Consider the following 21,894-nt stretch of genomic DNA (forward strand, 5'->3'; position numbering starts at 1 on the left):
TGGAAAATCCCATGGACAGAGGAGCCTGGCAGGCTACAGTCCATCGGGTCACAAAGAGTTGGACACGACTGAGCAACTAACACTTTCACTTTGGGAAATCTACTAACCGCTGACAACAGTGTGCTTCTTTTCCTCACCTGTAAGGAGTGGGTCATAGACGCACTTATCTCAGGGATGGTTTGCTGGATGGACAAACATGTTAAAGCCTGCATAGATGGCACTGGAAAGTGTGCCAGGTTAACATCCAGCAAGTGTGTTCCAGGTCTCCTCATCTTCTCCAAACTCCCTGTTGAGATAGACACTCTGCCATTCCCTTACTGGAACAGGTGGGCATGGGTAGATGCCAGCGTGTGCCAGGGGCTTCCCAAGCATGATCCCAGACCAAGAGCCTAAACACACATGGGCATTAACGTGCTACCAGCAGGAAAACCTCTGGACATTAAGCGGCTTTCGGGACCCTCTAAAATCAGCCTGGCTAGAGGACTGCGGCTGCCACTGCACCGTCAATTTCTTCCTGGTGCTTTCCAGAGCATACTGGGGTCACCTAGACAAACATTTCTAACCAAGGAGAGCTGCGCAGACCCCTGGAACTTTCCTGTTGACTGCCAGCTGGTGCTGGGAGCTGGGGATTCAGAGGGCCCGCCCTGACCAGTTGGGGACATTGGCCGAAAAAGCGGCTGGACCCAGAGGACAGTAAAGAGAGGAACGGATGAGGCTCTCAGGAGCCGAGTCACGGGCAAGGGGCAGCCATTTGCGAAATCTGAGAGTGATCAAGTCTTACAAAGCTCAGTCAAGTCTTACAAAGACCTCTGGGCGTTTCAAGAAAAGGTGGAAACCACAGGAAACCTGTCAGAAGGTTTGTACAGTTGCGTGAGCAGCTGTTTGAGAGGACTTGGCTCAGGCCAGGCGGGAAGTGGAACGGAGGCCCCGGTAGTATGACTTTGAGAAAGGAGCCGGGCAGGATCCTAGGTTCGTGCCCCCGGGCGAGAAGGGGCGGGCCCTGGGCTCAGGGTCAACGGAAGGGGCTGGTGGGACCTGGACCGCAGCTCGCGAGCAGCGCGCGCACCCTCAGGGGAGCAGTTTCCGGCCGGAGCACTGCGCAAGGGACTGGGAATGGCGGCGGAAGTGCAGGGAGTTCAGGGAAGACGGCGCGCCTAAGCTCGCATACTCAGACTGACTGCCGGCTGCGGACACGGTGGTGGTGTGTGGGCCGGACTGGGGCGAAGTCCTGGGGACCCCGCTCGTGTAAGGCTCCCCTCGGAGACCCGAGCACTGGAACCTGTGCTCCAGCAGCGGCTTCCATCACTGCAACTCCCGGCAGGCCCCGCGCCACCCTCAGATCGCGCGCTGGCGGTTCTGCCGCGCTGCATTGTGGGGTGCGTAGTGCCCAGCTCTACGCTCGCGGAGTGGGCCGGGCCCGCGGGAAGGGCGGCCGGGCGGGGTTTTGGAGCGCGGGCAGTTAGTTCCAGTGTCTAGGCGAAACCAGGCCTCGGGAGGCCTGGTGGTATGCTGGGCGCCGCACGGATTCGCGTCCCTGGTCAGAGCAGCACACGTGTTCTTTCGCTGCCCGCCTGGGAGGGATGGAGATGGCCCAGAGAACCGAGGGTGGGAGCCGCAGGTGTGGGAGGTTCCGAGCCGCCCAGGGTGGGCGGGGGGGAGCGGGCCGGGGGGAGCGCTGCTGGGAACGGGCTCCTCTGCTGTGGCGGAGGTCAGTGCAGTGTTATTGCGGGTGGAGCACGTGGAACTGCACCTGCATCTCTTCTGTTGCCTCTCCAGGAGCTCGGTGGAGCTGCGTGGGGCGGGAGAACAGGGCAGGGACGACACCTCTCCGAGCCCCTTGTGATGGGATGTCACAGGCTCACCTTCGGACCTGTCCGCGGGAGGCATTACCTGCGGGAAATGATGAAGTGGCCTGGCACTCGGGAAAAGCTCGCTCGACACAGGCTTGTTGTCATTTCCGTCTCTGCTGTAGGATCTCGCGTGGAGAGAGGCTCCGTGTCCCCGCAGTGCAGGCTGGCATCACTTGCCTGAAGCCGCTGAGACTCTGAGATGTTCAGAGGGGGTTTTGTCTCGCAGACCCACACAGCCTTCACTTCAGCCAACCTCTGTGTCCCCCCAAGAGTAGACCAGTATGCCCAAGATAACCCTGAATGGTGTGACAGTGGACTTCCCTTTCCAGCCATACAAATGCCAAGAGGAGTACATGAGCAAGGTTTTGGAGTGTCTGCAGAAGGTGAGGCAACAGACTGAGGGGCTTGTACCTGGGGATGGGTCAGCGTGGGTAGAGCCTCTGCAAAGACCTAATGCATCAGTACATGTACCTTCTTGTTAACTCTGGCCAGGTCCTGCTGGTAATGCTGCTCTTATGGATGTGGGCCTTAGCCATAAATAGGGCTCATGTTTTAGGTGGGGTAGGAGAGATGCTGAACAAATAAATCAAAAAAAGGTAATTTAGATGGTGATGAGTGTTATGAAGAAAGGCATAAGGTGGTAGGCTTAAGAGCACCTGGGGGACCTCACTGAGAAGGTGGTGTGTGAGCTGAGGCCCAGCGATGAGAAGCAGCCAGCCATCTGAGGATCTGGAGGACGTATTTCCACACAGAGGGGCAGCTGGTACTCAGCCCTCATCTGGGGAGGTCATTAAACCTCATGGGGTGTCGCTAGCATCCTGCTGGCTTTCTGGGCATGCTCTCTTGTCTCTGCCCAAGCCCCCAGCCCTCAAGGGCTGCATCTGCAGCTGGGCGCGTCGTGTCTGCCCAGGCTTCCCACTCAGGCTCCCAGCTGAGAGCTATGTAGGCCATCAGATCTCATCAAGATCGTGTAAATGCTTAGATCCAGAATTGTAGAATGGAACTCCTATTTTGAGACTTGACACCTAATTAGTCATCTTCCTATTTATAGCATGTTAGAAGATACTGTGGTGTTTTGGGTAATGCTCTGCAAATTGTTTGCTAATGTGTACTGACCTAACCTCCAGCTTTTGGTTTGGGAGTGGAAAGATCTTGTGGAATTTTATGCCCTTTGCTGGCTGCTGGGCTGGTCTCAGGTGGGCTGTGTGGCCTGCGGTGCTTGCCCCTTGCTCCCCCCTGACCTTGTTTCCCACCCCATTCAGAAAGTGAACGGCATTCTGGAGAGCCCCACAGGCACAGGGAAGACACTGTGCCTTCTCTGCAGCACGCTGGCTTGGCGAGAGCACCTCCGAGATGCGGTCTCTGCCCGCAGGATCGTCGAGAGGGCATCAGGGGAGCTCTTTCCCGACCGCACCTTGGCGTCCTGGGGGAACGCCATTCCGGAAGGAGATGTCCCAGGTGATGCTCCCTCTGCCCCACTCCTGGCCTCCTGGCAGGGAGGTGGGGAAGGAAGGGGGCTTTGTAGCTGCCACGCCACTTCTCATCATCCTAGCTGTAAACCTAGGGTCAGAGCCTTACAGACAAATGAGGACTTTGCAGAGACCCACTGCTTTGCTTCCTGGTCATGAGTTCAGGCACCTGATGCTTAGCTGTCTGTGGGTGGACTTAGCTGAGTGCCTGTAACCGTGATCTGTCCTTTCTTGTGCTGGGCAGCCTGCTACATGGACATCCCAAAGATCATCTATGCTTCCAGGACTCACTCACAGCTCACGCAGGTCATCAGCGAGCTCCGAAACACTTCCTACCGGTGGGTAGGGGGGTGGTCTGCCGGGACTCCACCCTGGGGCACCCTTACTGGGCTAGAATCCTGAGCTCCTTGTGGCCATCAGAATGTCAGCTGTAGGTGTGGGTGGGGCAGCAGAGGTGGGGCTCTGCCCTGTGTTGGAGCTCCCGGAGCTTCTGCAAGAGGGCTGTGTCCCCTTCTTCCAGTCTCCCATGAGGGGAGCGTGGAGGTGGAGGGGCCTTCCAGAGGCCTAACCTCATTTCTCAGCCTTGCTTCCTCACTTGCCCTGGACCCTGACTCAGGCTGGGCTAAGCTGCAGGGAAAGCCCCTCTCAGTCCCAGGGCAGATTTCTGCCCTGCCTGCCCCCTCTGGTTGCCTGGGCGAGTGAGCCCAAGCTTCCCAGTACAACTCATGGCTCTTGCCATTGGATGGCACTGGGGCCCCTGCCCTCTGATCCTTGGGCGCCTGCCCTCTCTTCTGCCAGGCCCCGAGTGTGTGTTCTGGGCTCCCGGGAGCAGCTGTGTATCCACCCTGAGGTGAAGAAGCAGGAGAGTAACCACATGCAGGTGTGTTCCCATCCTGCTTCTGTGGTTCTGTTGCTGCTGCTTTGTGGGGGCTGCCCGGGCTTTAGGGCCTCAGCTGTGCCCCTGGAAGATGGGGTAGGGGAGCAGGGTGAAGAACTGGTGGGGTGCCTGACTGGTGGCAAAGGGAGGGCAGGTTGCAGTTGTCACACAAGCCCAGACCTTGTGTTCCCCCAGGTCCACTTGTGCCGCAGGAAGGTGGCAAGTCGTTCCTGTCACTTCTACAACAACGTGGAAGGTGAGAGAGCTCGTGGCGGCACCTCCTCCCCTCAGTGAGCATGCTGCAGGGCATGGAATGTGGGCACCTCTGAGGATCAAGCTCAGTGGCCTCCTATGTGTGGGGGCACCTGGGCTGTGTTTTGTGACATTGGCGAAGGAGCCCACACAGGGGCTGAGGGACTGGGCTTTTCAGGAGGGTCCCTGCTATGCCCAGTAGGGGAGGTTCCCCAGGCCTAAACTGTCCCTTCTAGGAGTCTGGAATTGATGTGCCTGCCAGGTAGGAATGCCAATGTGAGCAGCCCCCAGGACAGACTAGGTACTGGGTCTCTGGAGAGCATCTCTCTTGGGGGTCTCAGCTACCTTCCACAGCAGCTTGTGGGTCAGCTTGCTCCCTCTGCTGGACCAGCCCTCACCTGCAGCGTCCCTCTCACCTGGAGGGATCTTGAGGAGGGAGGGGCCAGGAGGCCAGGGTGGGGTGGGGAGCTGGGGGTAGCTTTTGGCCTACAGTGAAGTACCCTCTGACCTGGTGCCTGCTGGTCCCTGGGCTGCAGAACCCCCACTGCCCCAGGCCCCTCCCACTGCCCTCAGTCTCTTCCCTGAGGCTGCCTTCTAAAGCACAGAGCAGGGCTCCCTCAGGACTTGGTTGAGGCTTGGTGGCCTCCCCGGGGCTGCCTGGAGCCATTCCATCCCGGGTGACCCCTGTGGTCCAGGGGGACTCAGTGGACCTGAAAGCCTGTGTTCACTCCCACCCGTGTCCCCAGAGAAGAGCCTGGAGCAGGAGCTGGCTACCCCCATCCTGGATATCGAGGACTTGGTCAGGAGCGGGACCAAGCACAAGTAAGCTCCCCTCTTGGCCTCCCCAGGCTGGGCTTCCTCCACTTGCAGAGGCACATCCATTTCTTTCCTTTTGAAATCATGAAACTAACGTCGTTCGGTATGAAGGTACATGGCAATTGTGAGGACTGTGAAGTAAGAAGTGAGACCTTTCTTCCTGGCCCTCAGCCCCGCTCTACTCCCCAGGCATTCAGCTTGTTTTCCACCTGATGTGCCCCCCACCCCCGACATCTCCTGTGACCTCATGGATTCAGGGCTCTGGTCGTGGGGGCACAGACCCGGCTGTCCCCTTTCCTCCCGCCTCATCGACCTGCGCAGGAGTGGGCCTGGGGCTTTTATAGATTTTACACAAGTGAGTGGTCCACTCACACGGTTGAGGACGGATGTATGAGGGGTGGCAAGCCTCCCTGCCCATGAAGTGCCCCAGCACCTCCTCCCCTGCAGGCTGTGCCCCTACTACCTGTCTCGGAACCTGAAGCAGCAGGCGGATATAATCTTCATGCCCTACAACTACCTGTTGGATGCCAAGGTGAGGCCTCAGCCTGCGCAGCTGACAGTGCCTGATGGCAAGAAGGTCCCAGGCTCAGAGGTGCCAGCGAAGGAGCCCTTTCTGGTTCTGGTTCCAGTATTAGACCCTCGCTGGGAGCCGCAGGCTGGCGCTGGGGGACCAGCCTCCCTCATCAGCACAGCTGGGTGGGTGGCGGGAGTGAGGGACTGCCCAGGGTCGGTGTCCTCCCACTGGACACCACAGGGCAGCCCGGGCACAGCAGCCCCAGCCCACCGTCCCGCCTCTTGCTGTAGAGTCGTCGTGCACACGGCATCGACCTGAAGGGGACGGTCGTGATCTTTGATGAAGCTCACAATGTGGTAAATATTTGGGGGCCTCCCGACATACCCTTCCTCACACAGAACAGCTGGGCCATCTTGTCCAGACCCTTGTGCCCCACTGTCAGGACCAAGCAAACTTGGGCAAGGCGGGCTTCCAGCCTGTGCCCGCCATTTCCACACAAGACCCCAGACTCCTCCTGCCATCTCATCCTTCTCTTCCCTTTGTCCCTGTTGGCTGCCTCCGTCACCTGCTTGCTCCGCCCCACCTGTTCTGCGGCCTCTGCCAGGGCCCAGGGACCGTGTCTCCAGGAGTGGTGGGCCTTGACCACTTGGGGAGCCTGGAATCCTGGGACTGAGGTGGTCAGCCTCAGCCCCACTTGATTCCAGGCAGTTGTTGCCATAGGGGCAGTGGGCCGGTTTTGACTCGAGAGTAGCTAGAAGCCAGAATTTAATGGGAAATTTATTAATAATGGCAACTCAAACAAAATAGTTTTTCAACACTGTCTGGAGCAGACATCCACCTCTGGACCAATTTGAAAGCTGGCCTTGAGATCACAGGGTGGGGCTTGGGGGGCTCTCACTTCCTCTTCCTGTGCCCCCCCGCCCCACGTCTGCCTTCCGGAGCCCCGTGACAGGTGGACTTGGGCTTACAGGAGAAGATGTGCGAGGAGGCCGCGTCCTTCGACTTGACGCCCCACGACGTGGCTTCGGGGCTGGACGTGATTGACCAGGTGTTGGAGGAGCGGACCAAGGTGGCACAGCAGGCCGAGCTCCACCCGGAGTTCAGCGCAGACTCCGCTGGGTCAGGTGAGCTCGCAGTGGGGACCACAAGGAGGACGGGGGCCAGTCTGCCCAGCACGCTTCTTTCCATTCGGCTTCTGGAAACATCATTTGTCAGTCTGTATAAGTAGCTTCTCAGCCTCACAGACTAGGGGGCTGGGTAGCCCAGTGAGTCAGCACTTTCTCAAGTCCTTTCTACCATCTTCCTGCGGCGTGGATCTACTTCTGGGTAGACTTGAAAACCAGGGGTGTTAGCTGTAGGGATGTTCAGTAACAACCTGCAAGCATCGTGCGCATGAAATGTTCTCGGAGTCCTCACCCTCTTTTTCTGTCTCAGCAGTGATCAGGGTGTGCGTAGAGGTCTTGGCGGACGCGGTCAGTGTGTGTGTGTGGGTAGTGTATGTATGTGGTCAGTGTGTGTGTGTGGTTAGTGTATGTGTGGTTAGTGTGTGCATGGATTCTGCACGACCTTTGGTAGTTAGTGAGCCACGTGTTTACCCGGACCACTTGGTAGCAAGCGTTTTGCTGTTGAGTTGTTGTGGGTCTGTTGCATTCACGCCTGCCCTGTGGGCATCTTCCATATCCCACTGTGTCCTCACACGAGCTGCAGCAGGGTGTGAATAGCCCTCGCTTCCCAGTCCCTTGCAGGGACTGGGACATGTGGACAGACTCCGGAGGGAGCAGAGGCCCCTTCTCCCACCAGGCTGCCTGCTTCTACCCTGCTCTGTGAGGGTCTCAGGTCCTCTCTTGTCACACTCACAGGCTGTGTTGTGGGGAGAGTGGGTTTGTAAATGGCTTTGTGTGTTTAACACAGAAGTTGTCAGACGTGTCAGCTTCAGGACCCTTTATGTTCTTAAACTTTCAGTTCTGGAAATTTACTAAGTTTTGTTTTTGTGAGTCACATCTACAGATAGTTATTGTGTTAGAGGTGGAAACTAAGAGACTAAATAGCAAACTGTTCTGTGTTGCTCCATGTCATGTGTCAGTTTCCCAGGCCTGCCCTAACTAAGTACTGTACCCAGGCAGTGCCGGGGTCAGGTGTCAGCCGGGCGGCTCCTGTGATTCCTGGGGCATGCTCCCCAGGTCTGGTAGCTGCTGGCAGACCCGGGCTTGTAGGCGCGTCACTGCAGTCTGGCTCCATCTTCACACCGTGTCCTCCCACCTTGGGACATCAGTCACCAGCTGAAGGCCCAGCCCAGTACGCTAGGACCTCATCCTAACTGACTGTGTCTGCAGATAAGGTCACATTCACAGGGATCAGGGTTTAGGATTTGAACATAACTTTCTGGAGGGCACAATTCAATTCAGAACATGTTAACTTAAATAGCCTTTTTTTAATATAAGGTAGTTGAATCTTGTAACGTGATAGCACACGTTACAGCTGTGTTCATTTCCCAGTACTGCTAAAGGAAATACCCAGATGTGGCTTGAAGCAGCACATGTGTTCTTTCATGGCCCCCGGAAGCCTGGGAGGGTCTTCAGTGCCGCCTCCACTGGAGGCTGTGGAGGAGGCTCCGTCTCCTGGCCTTTCCCAGCTTCTCGGGGAAGTGCCCCATCTTCCCTGACCCTTTGACGACCTGCCATCCTGCCTAGGGTCCCCAGACAATCCAGGGTGATCTCCTCATCTCCAGGTCTCAGCATCATGTAGCCTCCAATCCCTTTGCCACAGAGCTGACATAGGCAATGAAGAGTAGCCCCTGCTCGCCACAACTAGAAAAAACCCGCGAGCAACAAAGACACAACACAGCACAAAAATAAAAGAAACCAAAGATATTTCACAGAACAGGAGGAATTTTTTGCAAATAATATATCTGATGAGGGGTATGTATCTAAAGTATGGAGGAAACCCTTAACAAAATGACCACCCAACCCAGTTTAAAAATGGGCAGAAGATATAAACAGACACAGATGGCCAATATGCTCACAGAAAATGGAGCCCATTGGTTGTCAGGGAAATGCAGATCAGAACCATGATTGGTGTGTGTCCCTGGGTCCTTCCGAAGGTGATGCCCTGCCCCCACCCAGCTCAGGCTGCTGTTTCCTGTCCAACTGGGACAGCGTGGGTTCCAGGGCCAGCTCTCTGCTGTGGCGTCCTGCCCTCCACGCCAGCATCCTGGTTCCTTAGGGCAGCCAGTGGAGCTGGAAGTAGGTTTGTGCATGTGCACTTTTCCCTCCCCAGGGCTGAACTTGGAGCTGGAAGACCTCGCCAAGCTGAAGAGTAAGTGCCCCTCTTCTCCTGCCTGTGCCCTGGACCCCGACAGCCCCAACCTGATAGCCCCCTCCTGCCACAGTGATTCTGCTTCGCCTGGAGGGGGCCATCGATGCTGTGGAGCTGCCTGGAGGCGACAGTGGTGTCACCAAGCCTGGGAGGTGAGGGCTGGAGTGGGCGGGTGTGCAGGGAAGGTCTTGGGTCACAATGCAGGGAGTCTTCCCATCCTGGAGGCCCTGGAGTGGCTGCCAGCATCTCATTTGGTCCTTGAGAAAGTTGGGACCACTCGCTCCTCTGGTCCAGCCCTCTGTCTGCAGTTGCCCTTTAGAATGAAGCGCCACCTTCTGTTGGGAGGAAGAGCAGGTGCTGCCAGCTGTGCCAGCTCAGGACACAGGCCCTGAGCCCCACCTGCTCTGCTGTGCTCAGACCCTCTAAGGGCCCAGTTGCTCCCCACATGGCCCAGGCATCTCCTAGGCTCACACATTTGCAGGTTTCCTCAGCTACCCACCTCCTCCCAACTCTTTTTCCAGAACTGCTCCCTGGATGCCCTGCCCAGAGCCTCCACTCCAGAGAGGCTTCCATCTGAGGCCTAAGCCTCAAGCCCAGGTCTTTCTCTGGGTATGCAGGTCTCAGGCAGACTGCTTTCCTCCCCATGGGGGCTTTTGAGGGGAAAGGCCACTCCCCTCCAGCTTTGGGCCTCCCTGGAGGCTCAGAGCTTGTTTGTAGGTGAAGGAAACTTAAAATGCCTTGATGGCTGTCAGGTTCCCACAGTGCAGCCAAGCCACCTCTTTCTCGTAGCTACATCTTCGAGCTGTTTGCTGACGCCCAGATCACGTTTCAGACCAAGGACTGCATCCTTGACTCCCTGGACCAGCTCATCCAACACCTGGCAGGACGTGAGTCCTGGCCACTCACTGGGGCAGCCCCTTCCTCTGGCCCACTGACTGCTTTTTGATTGGGAGGCTGCGTCCTTAGCGTGTCTGATGACATGTGTCCCATAAAGAGCAGTCTTCCTGGTCAGCCCCTTTCAGGAAAGAGCATTGAGGGGCTGGGTGGCCAATGAACCGTGGGCCCCACCACTCTCTCCTCCAAACCTCCATGCTGTTTCCACCCAGAGGGTTCCCTGGGGCCACTCCCCATTGGTCTCCCTGGGGGCGCCCAGCCTTGCTGTGCTCTTGGCCCCTGGGCAACCCCAGCAGCCTGTGTGCTTGTCCTGCTGACCTGAAGGAGACCCCCTGGGAAGAGGGGAGAACTGTCTGCTGAGGGCCCGCCCCTTGCCGACACCGCTGCCCTTACAGGTGCCGGGCTGTTCACCAACACTGCAGGCCTGCAGAAGCTGGCGGACATCATCCAGGTAGGGACTGACTGCCGCCAGCAGGTGGCGCCTCTTCTCCCCGATGGAAGGTGGGGGCTTCCTTCTCTGGACCGCTGGTGGTGCTAGACTGGCGGCAGGGCCAGCTCCCCCAGCACATGCTTCAGGTCAGCCCCGCAATGCGGGGTTCCTCTCACTCTGGGCACCTGTTTCAGGCCTTGAGGATGGGACCAGGCGGGCAGCGGGTCCCCCAGATTTTCGGACAGGCCTGGCCAACTGTCGGCTCTTCTCGTTTCTTGCTGACACAGCTCTTCAGGGGAAAGTTAATGATAAGTGGATCCCAGGGTGGCGGGGAGGGGAGCACAGACACTGTGCCCTGTTATTGCTGGGCCAGCCCCACCAGAGGGTGTCCAGACATGGATGGGTGGGTGTGTCCAGGTGACACTTGTGAGCACTGGTGGGGCCTAGGGCCGGTGTTGGGATTAGTGGTCGGTTGCACATCCCTGGGCCAGGCCAGCCTCACTCTGGGCTTTGGGATCTTCTTGGAGGTGGGGCACAAGGCCCTCTTGGCCACATGCAGACCCCACCTTCCCTAGGCCAGGGGACCAGGAGCTGTCGTGTGCCTCAGAGCTGCTGGTGTCCCCACCTCCTGCCCCTGATGTGCCATCCTCCTCGGGCTCGGCTGAGGCACCTCCTCCACTCAGGTGGACAAGCTGGGCCTGTCTTCTGTTAGCTGGGTGGCTCAGGGCCTTTGTTCCTCCTCGCTGGGCCTTTCAGCAGAGGCCCCTTCATGGCCATTGCTGCCTGGGACATGGCACCAGAGGCCCTGTGTAGCATGCGTGTGGCTGCCTGTGCCGCAAGGGGTCACGGTGGGGGGGTCCCTGGCTGCGTTTGGGCTCAGTGGGCTTGAGGCCCTGGCTCACCTGCCCAGCAGTGCCTGTCACTGTCACCCCACCTTGTCCCGCTCCCCAGGCCTTGCTGTGTCTCCAAGGCCATGTGCCCTCTTCCACTGCATGGGTGGCATCCGCGGGGCCCCTGGCCACGCCCACAGGTGCTCGTCATATTGGGATGTGAGATGAGTAACTGCCGGGTCACGCTTCCTCCAGCTGGAGGGGACAGGACGTGCCAGCGAAAGAGAATGGCCTACAGGCAGTTCAGGCAGCAGAGGATGCTGAGTCACCCGCGGGGGCCGCTTAGAGCAGCTGCCAAAGGAGATTCCAAAGCCACGGGCTTAGTGGTGTTTGGGCTCCAAAGAGTCTGGGGCAGGGAGGAACCCACTCCATAAATGGGTATCCAGGGAGGGGTGGGGCTGCATAGGCCTGGAACCCAGGGCCCTGTGAGGAGAGGCAGGAGGGGTGGGCAGAGAGTGCCATGAGGGAGGGTCTGCTTGGAAGGGCAGGGCCAGGGCCCTGCAGTCAGGACTTGGGACTCCCAGAGACCCAGCAGGTGTGACGGGTCACCACACAGACGGTGGAGGCCTTGGATGCCTGCTACCCTGGCATGGAAGTGCCACGAGGAAGCAGGCAGAGCCCAGGCCTGAAGGACCGCACGCTAGAGGGTCCTTCTCTGTGAGCCTGGCTGCCTTTCCAGTCCCATTCCTGCCACACAGACAGGACAGAGCCCCCAGGGTAGAGTGCTGAGCTGCCGGTGGGCTGGCGCCAGAGCCCAGCCAGGAGGGAGCCACACCTGGCCCTCCCCCACCCACCCATGTCTACGTCACTTAGCACAGGACGACCGCACTGTGGTCTGAAACTTCTCCCATCCCTTGAAGTGTGGGAGCTGCGCTGGGGCCACGGCATGGGTTTGCAAAGGAAGCCATAGCCCCAGAATGGCCTTACCTGCCAGCATGGCCTCCGCTCTGGGATGGTGTCATGTGTGTGGACCTGTCCTTGCAGGCGGATACTTTGGTAAATTACTCGGCCAGGTGTTTTGCCATCTGGATGATGGAAAAACTTCTTAAAGCTCCTCTTGCCCTTGGCACTTACTCCTCACAGGCTGCACTGTGCCACAGGCCATGCTTCTGGGGTCTCACACAGTGCTACAGGGTACCTGCTGCTCCTCTTGACCCTGCACCCACGTCCCCTGGGTCCTGTAGGAGTTTGCCACAAACAGGGTGCTGATCCATTTGTAGCAAGGTGTGGTGGATAAAGCTGCCTCCAGCTGCTGGTGGTGCCAGTCTTCTGTTCTCATAGGTACCGGGTAGAAGTCGAGGTTCTGGTCAGTGTCTAGCCCAGCATGAGGCCCCTGGGAGTGCGAGGGTGTGGAACACACTGTTCCTTCTACATGTGTCTTGGCCTTTTCTCTGCCGGCCAGGTGTCCATCGGCTTGTTCCTTTTCTGTGAGAGCCTCTTGAGCCTAGGCCATGACTCCTGGACCTTTGGGCTGTTATGGGGCGAGCCGGGGCTCTGTGATGTCCAGAGGGGTGCCCGAGGCTTGGTCTCTGTTCTCCAGGGCAGCTGTACCGTCTGTTCTGGAGGAAGTAACATCTGTGTCCTAAATATTTCGAGTGTTAAATACTTTTTGTTGCTCTTGAGAAAGGGATCTTTTTAATGTACCGGTGCTTGTGTGTGAGAAACCTATTGAATTGTATCTGTTGGTCTTGTGTAAAGCTGTCTCACTAAGTTTTCTTTTCATTCTAAATGTTTGTAATTCTGTTTCCTGGGTTTTCTAAGTTGACAGTCATGTTGTTTGTAATGTTTAGTGTTTGGTACTTTCTGCTCCAATATTTGTCTCTCCTGTTGTTTTTTCTTGGCTTGTTGCCTTCACCAAGAGTACAATTCTACTTGTTTTACTTAGGGATTAATTTCATCCTTTTAGACCTTGGAGTAAACTGGGGTCCTTTGCCCTGGCCCTGAGCCAGCCCTGGGGGAGAGGGGGAGGCGAGCTGCTGACCTGGGCCCATGAGAGGTGCGGACTGGCTGCCAAGGAGGGGCCAGCAGGACTGCTGTGTTGCACGGGGCAGCTCTGTCGGCTCAGCCTGTCGGCTTGGAGGCAGTGGCAGGTGATGACCATGCCCTGAGTGCCTGTCTCTCCTGCGTGGGAGCAGCATGTCAGGAGAGGCAGTCTCGGCTGTGTCCTGCTTACCTCATCCCTCATCTCTGCCTTCCAGATTGTGTTCAGCGTGGACTCTGCCGAAGGTGACCCTGGTCCCACGGTGGGGCTGGCGTCTCAGTCCTACAAGGTGGGGCTGCCTCCGGGATGGGCTTCTGAGCGGGGCCTGGGACACACGTGCACTCCTGTCCTGGGATACTTGACCCCTCCTGGGACACCTGTGCACTCCGCCCCTCCAGGTGCACATCCACCTGGATGCAGGTCACCGGAGGACAGCTCAGCGATCAGATGTCTGGAACACCACGGCGGCCAGAAAGCCAGGTTTGGCTCCTCATGGGCAGGGACATGCTCCCCCTGAGCTGGGGTGGCGCCTTGTCCAGCTGTGGGCTCCTGGCCGCCTGTCAGTCCAGCCTTGTCTAGGTGCCACCCGTCTTCTGAGAATCCGAACTTCTGAGAAGCCAGAGTGCCCCAAGGCTGGGTTCCTGGTCCCCAGCATCCTCCGTGGTCACTCCCATCATTGTTGGGGCAGGCTGGCCTAGGACAGTATGGGCCCGGGTCCGCCTCCATCCTCCACACTGAGGGCAGGTCCCATCCTAAAGGTTGGAAGAGTCTTCTCTGGTTCACTTCTGGAAGTGTCACTGCTGGCCTGTGATGTGGCTATGACCCCAGAGTCGCAGTGCCAGCATCCGCGTTTGCTGTTTCCGTCTCGGTCTGTGGAACACGGCGGGCAGGCAGGCATGTCTGTCCTGCAGGTGTCTGTACTGGCTCCCTGCCTCTGGGGGCTATGGGCCTGCGCCCCTCCTCCCTCTTCTGCAGCCCCACCTGGTGTGTAGGGAGGGGACTGGCTCTTCATGCCCTGACCCACAGGGACCTCTGGGGTTGGAGCGGGCTGATCTCTCTGGAAGTGACCGCAGCGCCCTCCTCTTCTGACCCCGGGGTGCTGAGGGGCTTCTCCGGTGTGCTTGCTGTTCCTGGGCTCCCGAGGAAGCACTTAGCCCCAGGCTCAGCTCCTGACTCAGGCAGGCCCCTGGGCAGACTTGCGCACCTGGGACTCAGGGCCCAGTGCCACGTGTCAGGGAGGCTGGTTGCTGTGTGGCTGGCAGCTGGGCATCATGTGCATCCCCTGCAGGAAAGGTGCTGAGCTACTGGTGCTTCAGCCCCGGGCACAGCATGCGTGAGCTGGTCCGCCAGGGTGTCCGCACCCTCATCCTCACCAGCGGCACACTGACCCCCGTGGCCTCCTTCAGCCTGGAGATGCAGATGTAAGGGCAGGTCCTTGTGCCCCCGGGGTTGGGTGGGGGTGGGGGCGCGTCCTGAAGCCAGACCCCTGCCTTGGGCCGCGGGGTGCTAAGGTTCAGAATTTCTCAGGGGCCACCCCTACCTCCCTCCAGCCCTTTCCCAGTCTGCCTGGAGAACCCACACGTCATCAACCAGCACCAGATCTGGGTGGGAGTCATCCCCAAAGGCCCCGATGGAGCCCAGCTGAGCTCTGCCTTTGACAGACGGTAGGGGGCCTGGTGGGTCAGCTGGGCAAGGCGGGCAGTGAGTGCCAGTCCCTCGTGGCAGCAGCCCCCTGGTTCTCTGCAGGTTTTCTGATGAGTGCCTGTCCTCCCTGGGGAAGGTGCTGAGTGAGTGCCCGGGTGGCCCCCCAACTCCCTGTCCTGCCTGGTCTTCTGGGGGCGTGGGTGGAGGGGCTCTGCGGACACCTCTCCCACTGACCCAGGCCATGGCACTTGCAGGCAACATCTCCCGCGTGGTCCCGCACGGGCTCCTGGTCTTCTTCCCTTCCTACCCAGTCATGGAGAAAAGCCTGGAGTTCTGGCGAGTGCGTTCCCCCTCCAGTGTTCTCTGGGATGGGGTGTGGAGGGGGAGCCCCAAACAGCCAAGAGTCTGCAGGAGGACTGGGCGTGTACCTCATCTGAGAAGTCTCCTCCCATAGGCCCATGACTTCGCCAGGAAGCTGGAGGTCCGGAAGCCCCTGTTCGTGGAACCAAGGAGCAAAGGAGGCTTCTCGGAGGTCCGGGTCCCAGGCCCCCCACCCCTGGCTGCCCTGGGCTCAGGCCACCCTCAGGCCCTGGCTGAGGTCCTGCTGGCCTTTTAGGAAATTTGGGCTCAGAGATGACAGCAGCAGACCCCACCCCACTCCTCCTGCCCCAGCCCCAGACCCTGTGTTCTCTGGGAATGGAGAGCAGGTGCTGGGTGCCAGTCTAGGTTGGCCTGGAAGCTGTGCCGTGAAGGAGCTGCTTGGGCCTGCTGGCCTGCCTCCAGGCTGGGGTGCTTTGTCTCAAAGGGTGATTGCTGGGGCTTGCTCAAGGAGGTGGAGGGGTCAGGGACCGGGCTAGGCTGACCAGCCTCCCCTTCCAGGTGATGGAGGCTTTCTACGCCAGAGTCGCTGCCCCTGAGTCCAATGGGGCCATCTTCCTGGCTGTGTGCCGGGGGAAGGTGAGGCCGCAGGAAACTGGGTCCAACACGCCTGCCCTTCCTCCCCTCCTGAACCCTGTGCCCAAGGGCACTGAGGGCTCTTGACCTGGGGCTGCACCATGGGCAGGAAAGGCTGGTCACTTCCCTCAAGCCCCAGGTCTAGCAGATACGGGAAGCTGTGGTCCTTTTGGTCCTAGGGGGTGGGCTCTGGGGTCCTGGGGTGGGCAGGAAGGACATAGGAGGTTCTGGGAATGAGGATGTGGTCGTGGGGTCTTGGGAGCGGTGGACTCCAGATCCAGCCTGGTTCGAGGTTGGAGGGTTCTTCACCCTGTTCATCCTGGAGGCATGTGACCATGAGGGTTCAGGCACACGGGGACCCTCAGGGAAGGTCCCGGGCTTGATGGAGACAGGGGCAAAAAGTACCTGCTGCCCTCCAGGCTAGTGAGGGACTGGACTTCGCAGACATAAATGGCCGTGGAGTGATCGTCACAGGCCTCCCGTACCCACCCCGCATGGACCCCAGGGTTCTCCTTAAGATGCAGTTCCTGGATGAGATGAAGGCCCAGAGTGGGGCTGGGGGCCAGGTGAGAGGTGGGCCTGGGTGGGGCTGGGGGCCATGTGAGGGGCGGGGCTGGGAGTGGGCTGGTGGTGTTCCAGCTGACCTGATGGAGCCCCTCCCTGCCCCCGCAGTTCCTCTCTGGGCACGACTGGTACCGGCAGCAGGCATCCAGGGCTGTGAACCAGGCCATTGGGCGGGTGATCCGGCATCGCCACGACTATGGGGCCGTCTTTCTCTGTGACCACAGGTGCAGCCCCTCCCACCAAGCTCTGGGGCCAGAGCCCCCACCCCCGACACTGGCTCTTCCCTCTGGCGGGTCTGCCAGAGGCGTGGGCGGTGGGGGTGCGGGGTTCCTAGACTGAGGCCCCACCACCCTGCAGGTTTGCCCACGCAGACACCAGAGCCCAGCTGCCCTCCTGGGTGCGCCCCCATGTCAAGGTGTACGATAGCTTTGGCCATGTCATCCGAGACGTGGCCCAGTTCTTCCGTGTGGCCCAGAAGACTGTGAGTCCCCAGCACCAGCTGGATGTGCCCTCATGCCCACCCTGGGGGAGAGGCCGGGTGTGACCCCTGACCACCTGTGCCTGTCTAGATGCCTGAGCCAGCCCCCCGGGCTGCTGCCCCAAGTCTGGGCGAAGGAGAAGGCATTGTCTCAGTGTCCATGTCACCAGGCCCCCTCCCCACCAGGAAGGCCACAAGTCTGGATGTGCATGTCCCCAGCCTGAGGCAGCGATACATGGGTGTGTGTGATGGGGTGACACAGCTGGGTGGGGCCCACAGGGTGGAGGGCGGGCCACCTCCAGTAGGCTGGTGACATGCTGGGACTGGTGACCCGAGTGCCTGGTGGGCATTTGGTGGACTTGGCTGCCCACATGCGTTCCTGCAGGCTCGCCAGTCACCAAGGATACTGAGGGCAGTCTGTGCGTGGAGTACGAGCAGGAGCCCGTCCATGCCCAGCGGAGGCCTGCGGGGCTGCTGGCCGCCTTGGAACACAGTGAGCAGCTGGCTGAGGGGCCTGGCGACGAGGCCCTCCGTGCGGAGGAGGTGAGGGGCCGGGCTCTCTGGAGAGGACATGGATGGCTTGGGCCCTGGTTCCGTGCAAGTGGGCTGGGGGTGCCCTGCTGCTCGGAGCAGTGTCAGTGTTCTGGGGCCCTGAGGCCTGGGTCGGACACAGCTGTGTTCCCCTCAGGCCTGTGGCTGTTCCGCCCTGTTGGGCCCTCGTGAGAAGAGGCCAGCGGAGGAGCAGCGTGGCAGGAGGAGGAAAGTCAGGCTGGTCGGCAGCCCGGTATGTGACCCTTTGGCAGACGCAGGGTGCTGGAGGGAGCCTCTGGCTGTGTGGCTCCAAATGGTGCAAATGGTGCACTGGCCTGACTTGTCTGTCCTTGCTGGGGGGCGGGCTCTGGAGTGGCTGGGGCCCAGGGAAGGAAGCTGGGCAGGCCTGAGGGTGGGTGCAGGATTGGATGGGGTGACAGGCCCGTGGCATGCACTGCGCTCACCCCCTGTCCCACCTTGGCCTGCTCTGACCCCATCCCAATTCTACTGTGAGAACATCTCAATCTCCACTCAGCTCTCTGAAACAGCTCAGAGGCCTGTGTGCCCTTCACTGCCAGTATCATGTCTCCTCCCAGGGTCCCTGGGCACACCCCCCCCCACTCAGGGGACTCCCACCACACTTTGGAGTCCTGCAGACTTGTCAGATTCGGGCTTTTCATTTTGCATTTGTTTTTGGTAGCGTGGTGAAGTCCACCCAGGCCCATGGGCTCCTTCCCAGAAGGTTCCGTCTTCCCCACTGGGCAGGAGCCAGGTCTGGCCCTTTGGCAGGTTGGGGGTGACACTTATAATTGGGCTGTCTCCCCTGGGCTGGGCTGGGCTGGGCTCGGCACGAGCGTGCAGGCTGACGTGTCTGCATGTGAGGAGTGTGGTGTTCCCAGTCTCCAATGAAAGCAGTTAAGAGCAGCTGAGTTAAGTCCCAGAAGCTCCGGAAAGCCCCAGATGCCACTGCCTCTGTCTATTTTCCTTGATTCTGGGAAGAGCCAGGCGGTGCCCAGGGGACTGACACTGAGAGGGTAACCTGGGTGCCAGGAGCCTAGGACTGCCGGAGGAGCTAGGGGACAGCCTGGGAGCCTAGATGGTCCTGGTCGAGGGTCTGGGGTCAGGACTAGGGTGTGCGGCAGAAGTGGGACACAGGAATGATTGACATCTGGCACATCGAGAAGTGTCCCTTGCTGTGAGCAGACGGTCCAAGCCAAGAGTGCCCACTGCAGCAGCCCCTGCTGTGGGTGCTGGGAGCTCGGCAGAGGAGCAGGAGCTGCCAGCCAAGAGGGCGAGCCTTGCTGTCCCTCCGCTGTGCTCGGCAGGCCTGACTACCTCGGCTGAAACCAGCCTTACCTGCTGGCCCTTCCTGCTGCCTTTGGTGACCCCAGCCGGACCAGGCCAGCCAGGCATCCTCCCCGGCAGCCCCAACAGCAACTCGCTGTCCCTGTGGATGGGAAGGGTCTGCACCACCTGACAGGTACCGGGCATGTGTGCGCAGGAGGTCCCAGCAGCCAGCACGGACACAGGCAGGGCCAAGCTGTTCATGGTGGCCGTGAAGCAGGCACTGAGCCAGGCCAGCTTCGACACCTTCACCCAGGCTCTGAGGGACTACAAGAGCTCCGATGACCTTGAGGCCCTGGTAGCTCGCCTCAGCCCCCTCTTTGCCGAGGACCCCAAGAAGCACAGCCTGCTCCAAGGTGCCTTGGCCTGCACAGGCTGCCCACTGAGGGTCCTGCCCACTGAGGCTGCCACCTGGGGGTTGTGCTGCAGCTGTGGGGTGGGGGCCACCGGGGTCCACAATTGACCTGCTCCCTGGAAGAGATGCAGGTGGCCCCCCAGTGGTGGCTGCAGCCCCGGGGACCCACAGGCCCAGAGCCCCACCCCTTCCCTCCCCACAGGCTTCTATCAGTTCGTGCGGCCACACCACAAGCAGCAGTTTGAGGAGGTCTGCCTCCAACTGACGGGCCAAGGCTGCAGCTCCCCGCACAAGCACGACCATCCCCAGAGGCAGAGGGCACAACTGGCCCTGGACTCCAGTGGTGAGCTGTCCTCTGCCTCAGGTCCTAGAGGAGGGTTGGTGCCTGGCTCTTGAGGTCCTCACATCTTGCAGGTCCTCACATGGCCCAGCCACCCTGTTCTTGAGGTCTAGACAGGTGACCCCACTTCAGGGGCCATGGGCCCTTGGAGCACACATGGCGCAGGCCTCTTGGAGCCTGGGCCTGGGGAGTCCTGGGGACCCACCTGCCCCATCTCTACCCAGAGGGGCCCTACACATCCAGAGCCTGGGAGCTGCTCTCCCCATGTAAGGAAGTCCCCACCTCTGGACGAGATTTCACCCAGGATATTTGTCACGGGACTGAGTCACCCTCTGCACACCCCACCCTGTGCCTGCTCCCCAGGAAAGAAGTCCCACCCTTCCCAGCTGTTGTGGTGACCTGAGAAGAGTTTGAGGCTAGGTCTCCCCTTGGAAAGACCTTGTCCCTCCTGGGGCAACCCTGGACCCTCAGGGACCAATGGGACAGCTGCTTGTCTCTTTGTTTCTTCAGGAAGGAAGGAGTCTGACCCCAAACTGACTGTGTCCCAGGGTGCAGCCAGGCAACTGGACCCTTGCAAGCAGCTGAACCAGGGCCAGCCCCACCTGGCCTCTGGGCCACTTCCCGCAGGTACTGATCTGAAGAGGTTTCAGGTTAGAGTCAAGAGCAGCAGGAAGACCCTTGGGAGGAGTCGCCAGGGGCCACTGTGGCTCTGATCTCCAGAGCAGGGCAGGTTGGTGTGAGTTCCTAGGAAACTGCTGGACTGAGACACGTCACTGTCCCATCAGGAGACCCCAGCTGCCCACTGCACAAGGGATCTAGAGCCCCTGGAGCCAAGAAGCAGCACCCGTCTGCTGTGAGTGCCTACCTGGCCGATGCCCACCGTGCCCTGGGGGCTGCTGGCTACAGCCAGCTTCTGACAGCACTGACCACGTATAAGCAGGATGACGACTTTGAGAAGGTGGTGGCTGTTGTGGCTGCACTCACCACCGAGAAGCCTGAGGACCTGCCCCTGCTACAGAGCAAGTGGCTGGAGTTGGGGTGGGAGGGGGCAGGCAGCAGGGCTGGCAGCGGAACTGGCCTGAACCATGCTCTCTGCAGGGTTCGGCATGTTCGTGCGGCCACACCACAAGGAGCGCTTTCGACAGATGTGTGTGGACCTAAGTGGCCCAGGCACCCAGGCTCCAGGAGCCCAGGAGGGGGGCCCTGCCATGCCTTCTGACCCTGTCCGCAAGGCTCCCAGTCCAGGTAGGGCTGCTTGTCTGGTGCTCCTGCTGCCCTGTCATCCAGTCCCCCTCAGCCCTCGAAGGGTGGGCAGGTGGGCAGCAGGGAAGCGCCAGGCACCCTCAGACCTGCTTCATCCTGTCTCTAGGCCCCAGGAAGACCCAGACCAAGATGTCGTCCTTCCTTATGCAGAGGACGGCTGAGGACACAGAGGCTTCTGGCTCGTCCCTCAGTTTCCCCCGTGGGCAGGCACAGTTGGAGTGGGGTAGGTCTCCTGGGAGGAGCTACAGGGACTGTTGGGAGTGGGGGCTGGTATGCAGCAGGCCCATGGCGCTCACATCAGGCCCTTTGCAGCCGGTATGGCATGTGCAGGCTGCAGGGCGGAGGACGTGGTCTTCTTCAAGTGCCCCTCCTGTGACTTCCTCCGCTGCCAGGCCTGTTGGCGACAGCACCTCCAGGTTGGTAGCCAGGCCCCGTGGACACAGTGGTGACCCTGTGGACACGGCCAGCAGGAGTTGCTCCCCATAGTGGGGCTGAAGGGTAGGGGGTAGGGGGTTCCTGGCAGTGTGTCCAGCCCTTCGTCTCCACAGGTCTCTAGGAAGTGCCCTGGCTGCCGTGCTGCCACCAGAAAGCAGACCCTTGCACAGGTCTTCTGGCCAGAGCCCCAGTGAACGTGGAGCCCCTCTCAGCACTCTGCGGACGCTGAGGCTGCCCCTCCTGGGCACTGCCTGGACACTTGCCTGTTGGCTGGGGGTGGGCCAAAGATCCTGCCTGACAGGCCAGTCCAGTGTCTGTGGTGATGCCCCTGAGATGGCAGTGGGATCTGGGTCCCTGTGAGAGGCCCTGAGCTCACCTTGGGGTCTGGGGTGGGTCCACTGGAAGGTGCTTGCCCAGAACTTGAATGGCTGCCAGCCTCTGGGCAGAGCCCCCATAGGAAGGAAGGGAGCCCTGCCCCTCCTGGGGGTTGCCCTCTGCGGACCTGGTGTTCACTAAGGGACAGAGATGTAATAAAGCTGCTGGCACTGCTGGACGTGTCTTCATGTCCTGGGCTGGTTGGAGGGGTGAGGGTGCCAGGGAGGATGGGGGCATCGGGGCAGTCTCCCTTCCAATTGCTTTGTCCAAAGGGGAAGCCGCTACCCCTTCCACTCCGCAGTTGCCAGGCCTGGTAACAGCGT

General features: G+C 60.0%; 1 protein-coding gene across 5 annotated transcripts; it reads left to right on the top strand.

The window, feature by feature from the left end:
• The first annotated feature begins 1,085 nt into the window (after window positions 1-1,085).
• RTEL1 (regulator of telomere elongation helicase 1) lies at window positions 1,086-21,746 on the top strand. 5 transcript variants are annotated; one of them, XM_055433312.2, is made up of 36 exons: window positions 1,086-1,376; window positions 1,973-2,233; window positions 3,113-3,308; window positions 3,564-3,657; window positions 4,118-4,199; window positions 4,392-4,452; window positions 5,195-5,270; window positions 5,712-5,796; window positions 6,069-6,134; window positions 6,749-6,902; window positions 9,055-9,093; window positions 9,167-9,245; window positions 9,883-9,980; window positions 10,383-10,438; window positions 13,506-13,577; window positions 13,687-13,768; window positions 14,577-14,709; window positions 14,839-14,952; window positions 15,035-15,075; window positions 15,187-15,272; window positions 15,387-15,464; window positions 15,812-15,889; window positions 16,306-16,452; window positions 16,559-16,674; window positions 16,808-16,931; window positions 17,020-17,167; window positions 17,314-17,471; window positions 17,617-17,712; window positions 18,961-19,159; window positions 19,361-19,501; window positions 20,009-20,125; window positions 20,284-20,517; window positions 20,597-20,743; window positions 20,868-20,984; window positions 21,074-21,177; window positions 21,310-21,746. In XM_055433312.2, exons 2-36 carry the CDS (start codon window positions 2,132-2,134, stop codon window positions 21,388-21,390), a joined length of 3,801 nt encoding a protein of 1,266 aa, XP_055289287.2. In that variant the 5' UTR covers window positions 1,086-1,376; window positions 1,973-2,131; the 3' UTR covers window positions 21,391-21,746. The 5 variants fall into 5 exon arrangements, 4 of the variants coding, with proteins under 4 accessions (XP_055289287.2, XP_055289307.2, XP_055289293.2 ...); XM_055433332.2 differs by lacking the exon at window positions 1,086-1,376 and adding an exon at window positions 1,392-1,537; XM_055433318.2 differs by lacking the exon at window positions 1,086-1,376 and adding an exon at window positions 1,406-1,618.
• The last annotated feature ends 148 nt before the right edge of the window (window positions 21,747-21,894 follow it).

Source organism: Moschus berezovskii, chromosome 15, assembly GCF_049115385.1.
Source record: "Moschus berezovskii isolate FMDL1 chromosome 15, NW_MosBer_1.0, whole genome shotgun sequence".
NCBI lineage: Eukaryota > Metazoa > Chordata > Mammalia > Artiodactyla > Moschidae > Moschus > Moschus berezovskii.

Coding starts and splice junctions, on each gene's coding strand:
- RTEL1 (XM_055433312.2), top strand. CDS start 2,132: ATGCCCAAGATAACCCTGAATGGTGTGACAGTGGACTTCCCTTTCCAG. Junction 9,981..10,382: donor CATCCAACACCTGGCAGGAC/GTGAGTCCTGGC, acceptor CTGCCCTTACAG/GTGCCGGGCTGTTCACCAAC. Junction 19,502..20,008: donor ACTGGCCCTGGACTCCAGTG/GTGAGCTGTCCT, acceptor TTGTTTCTTCAG/GAAGGAAGGAGTCTGACCCC.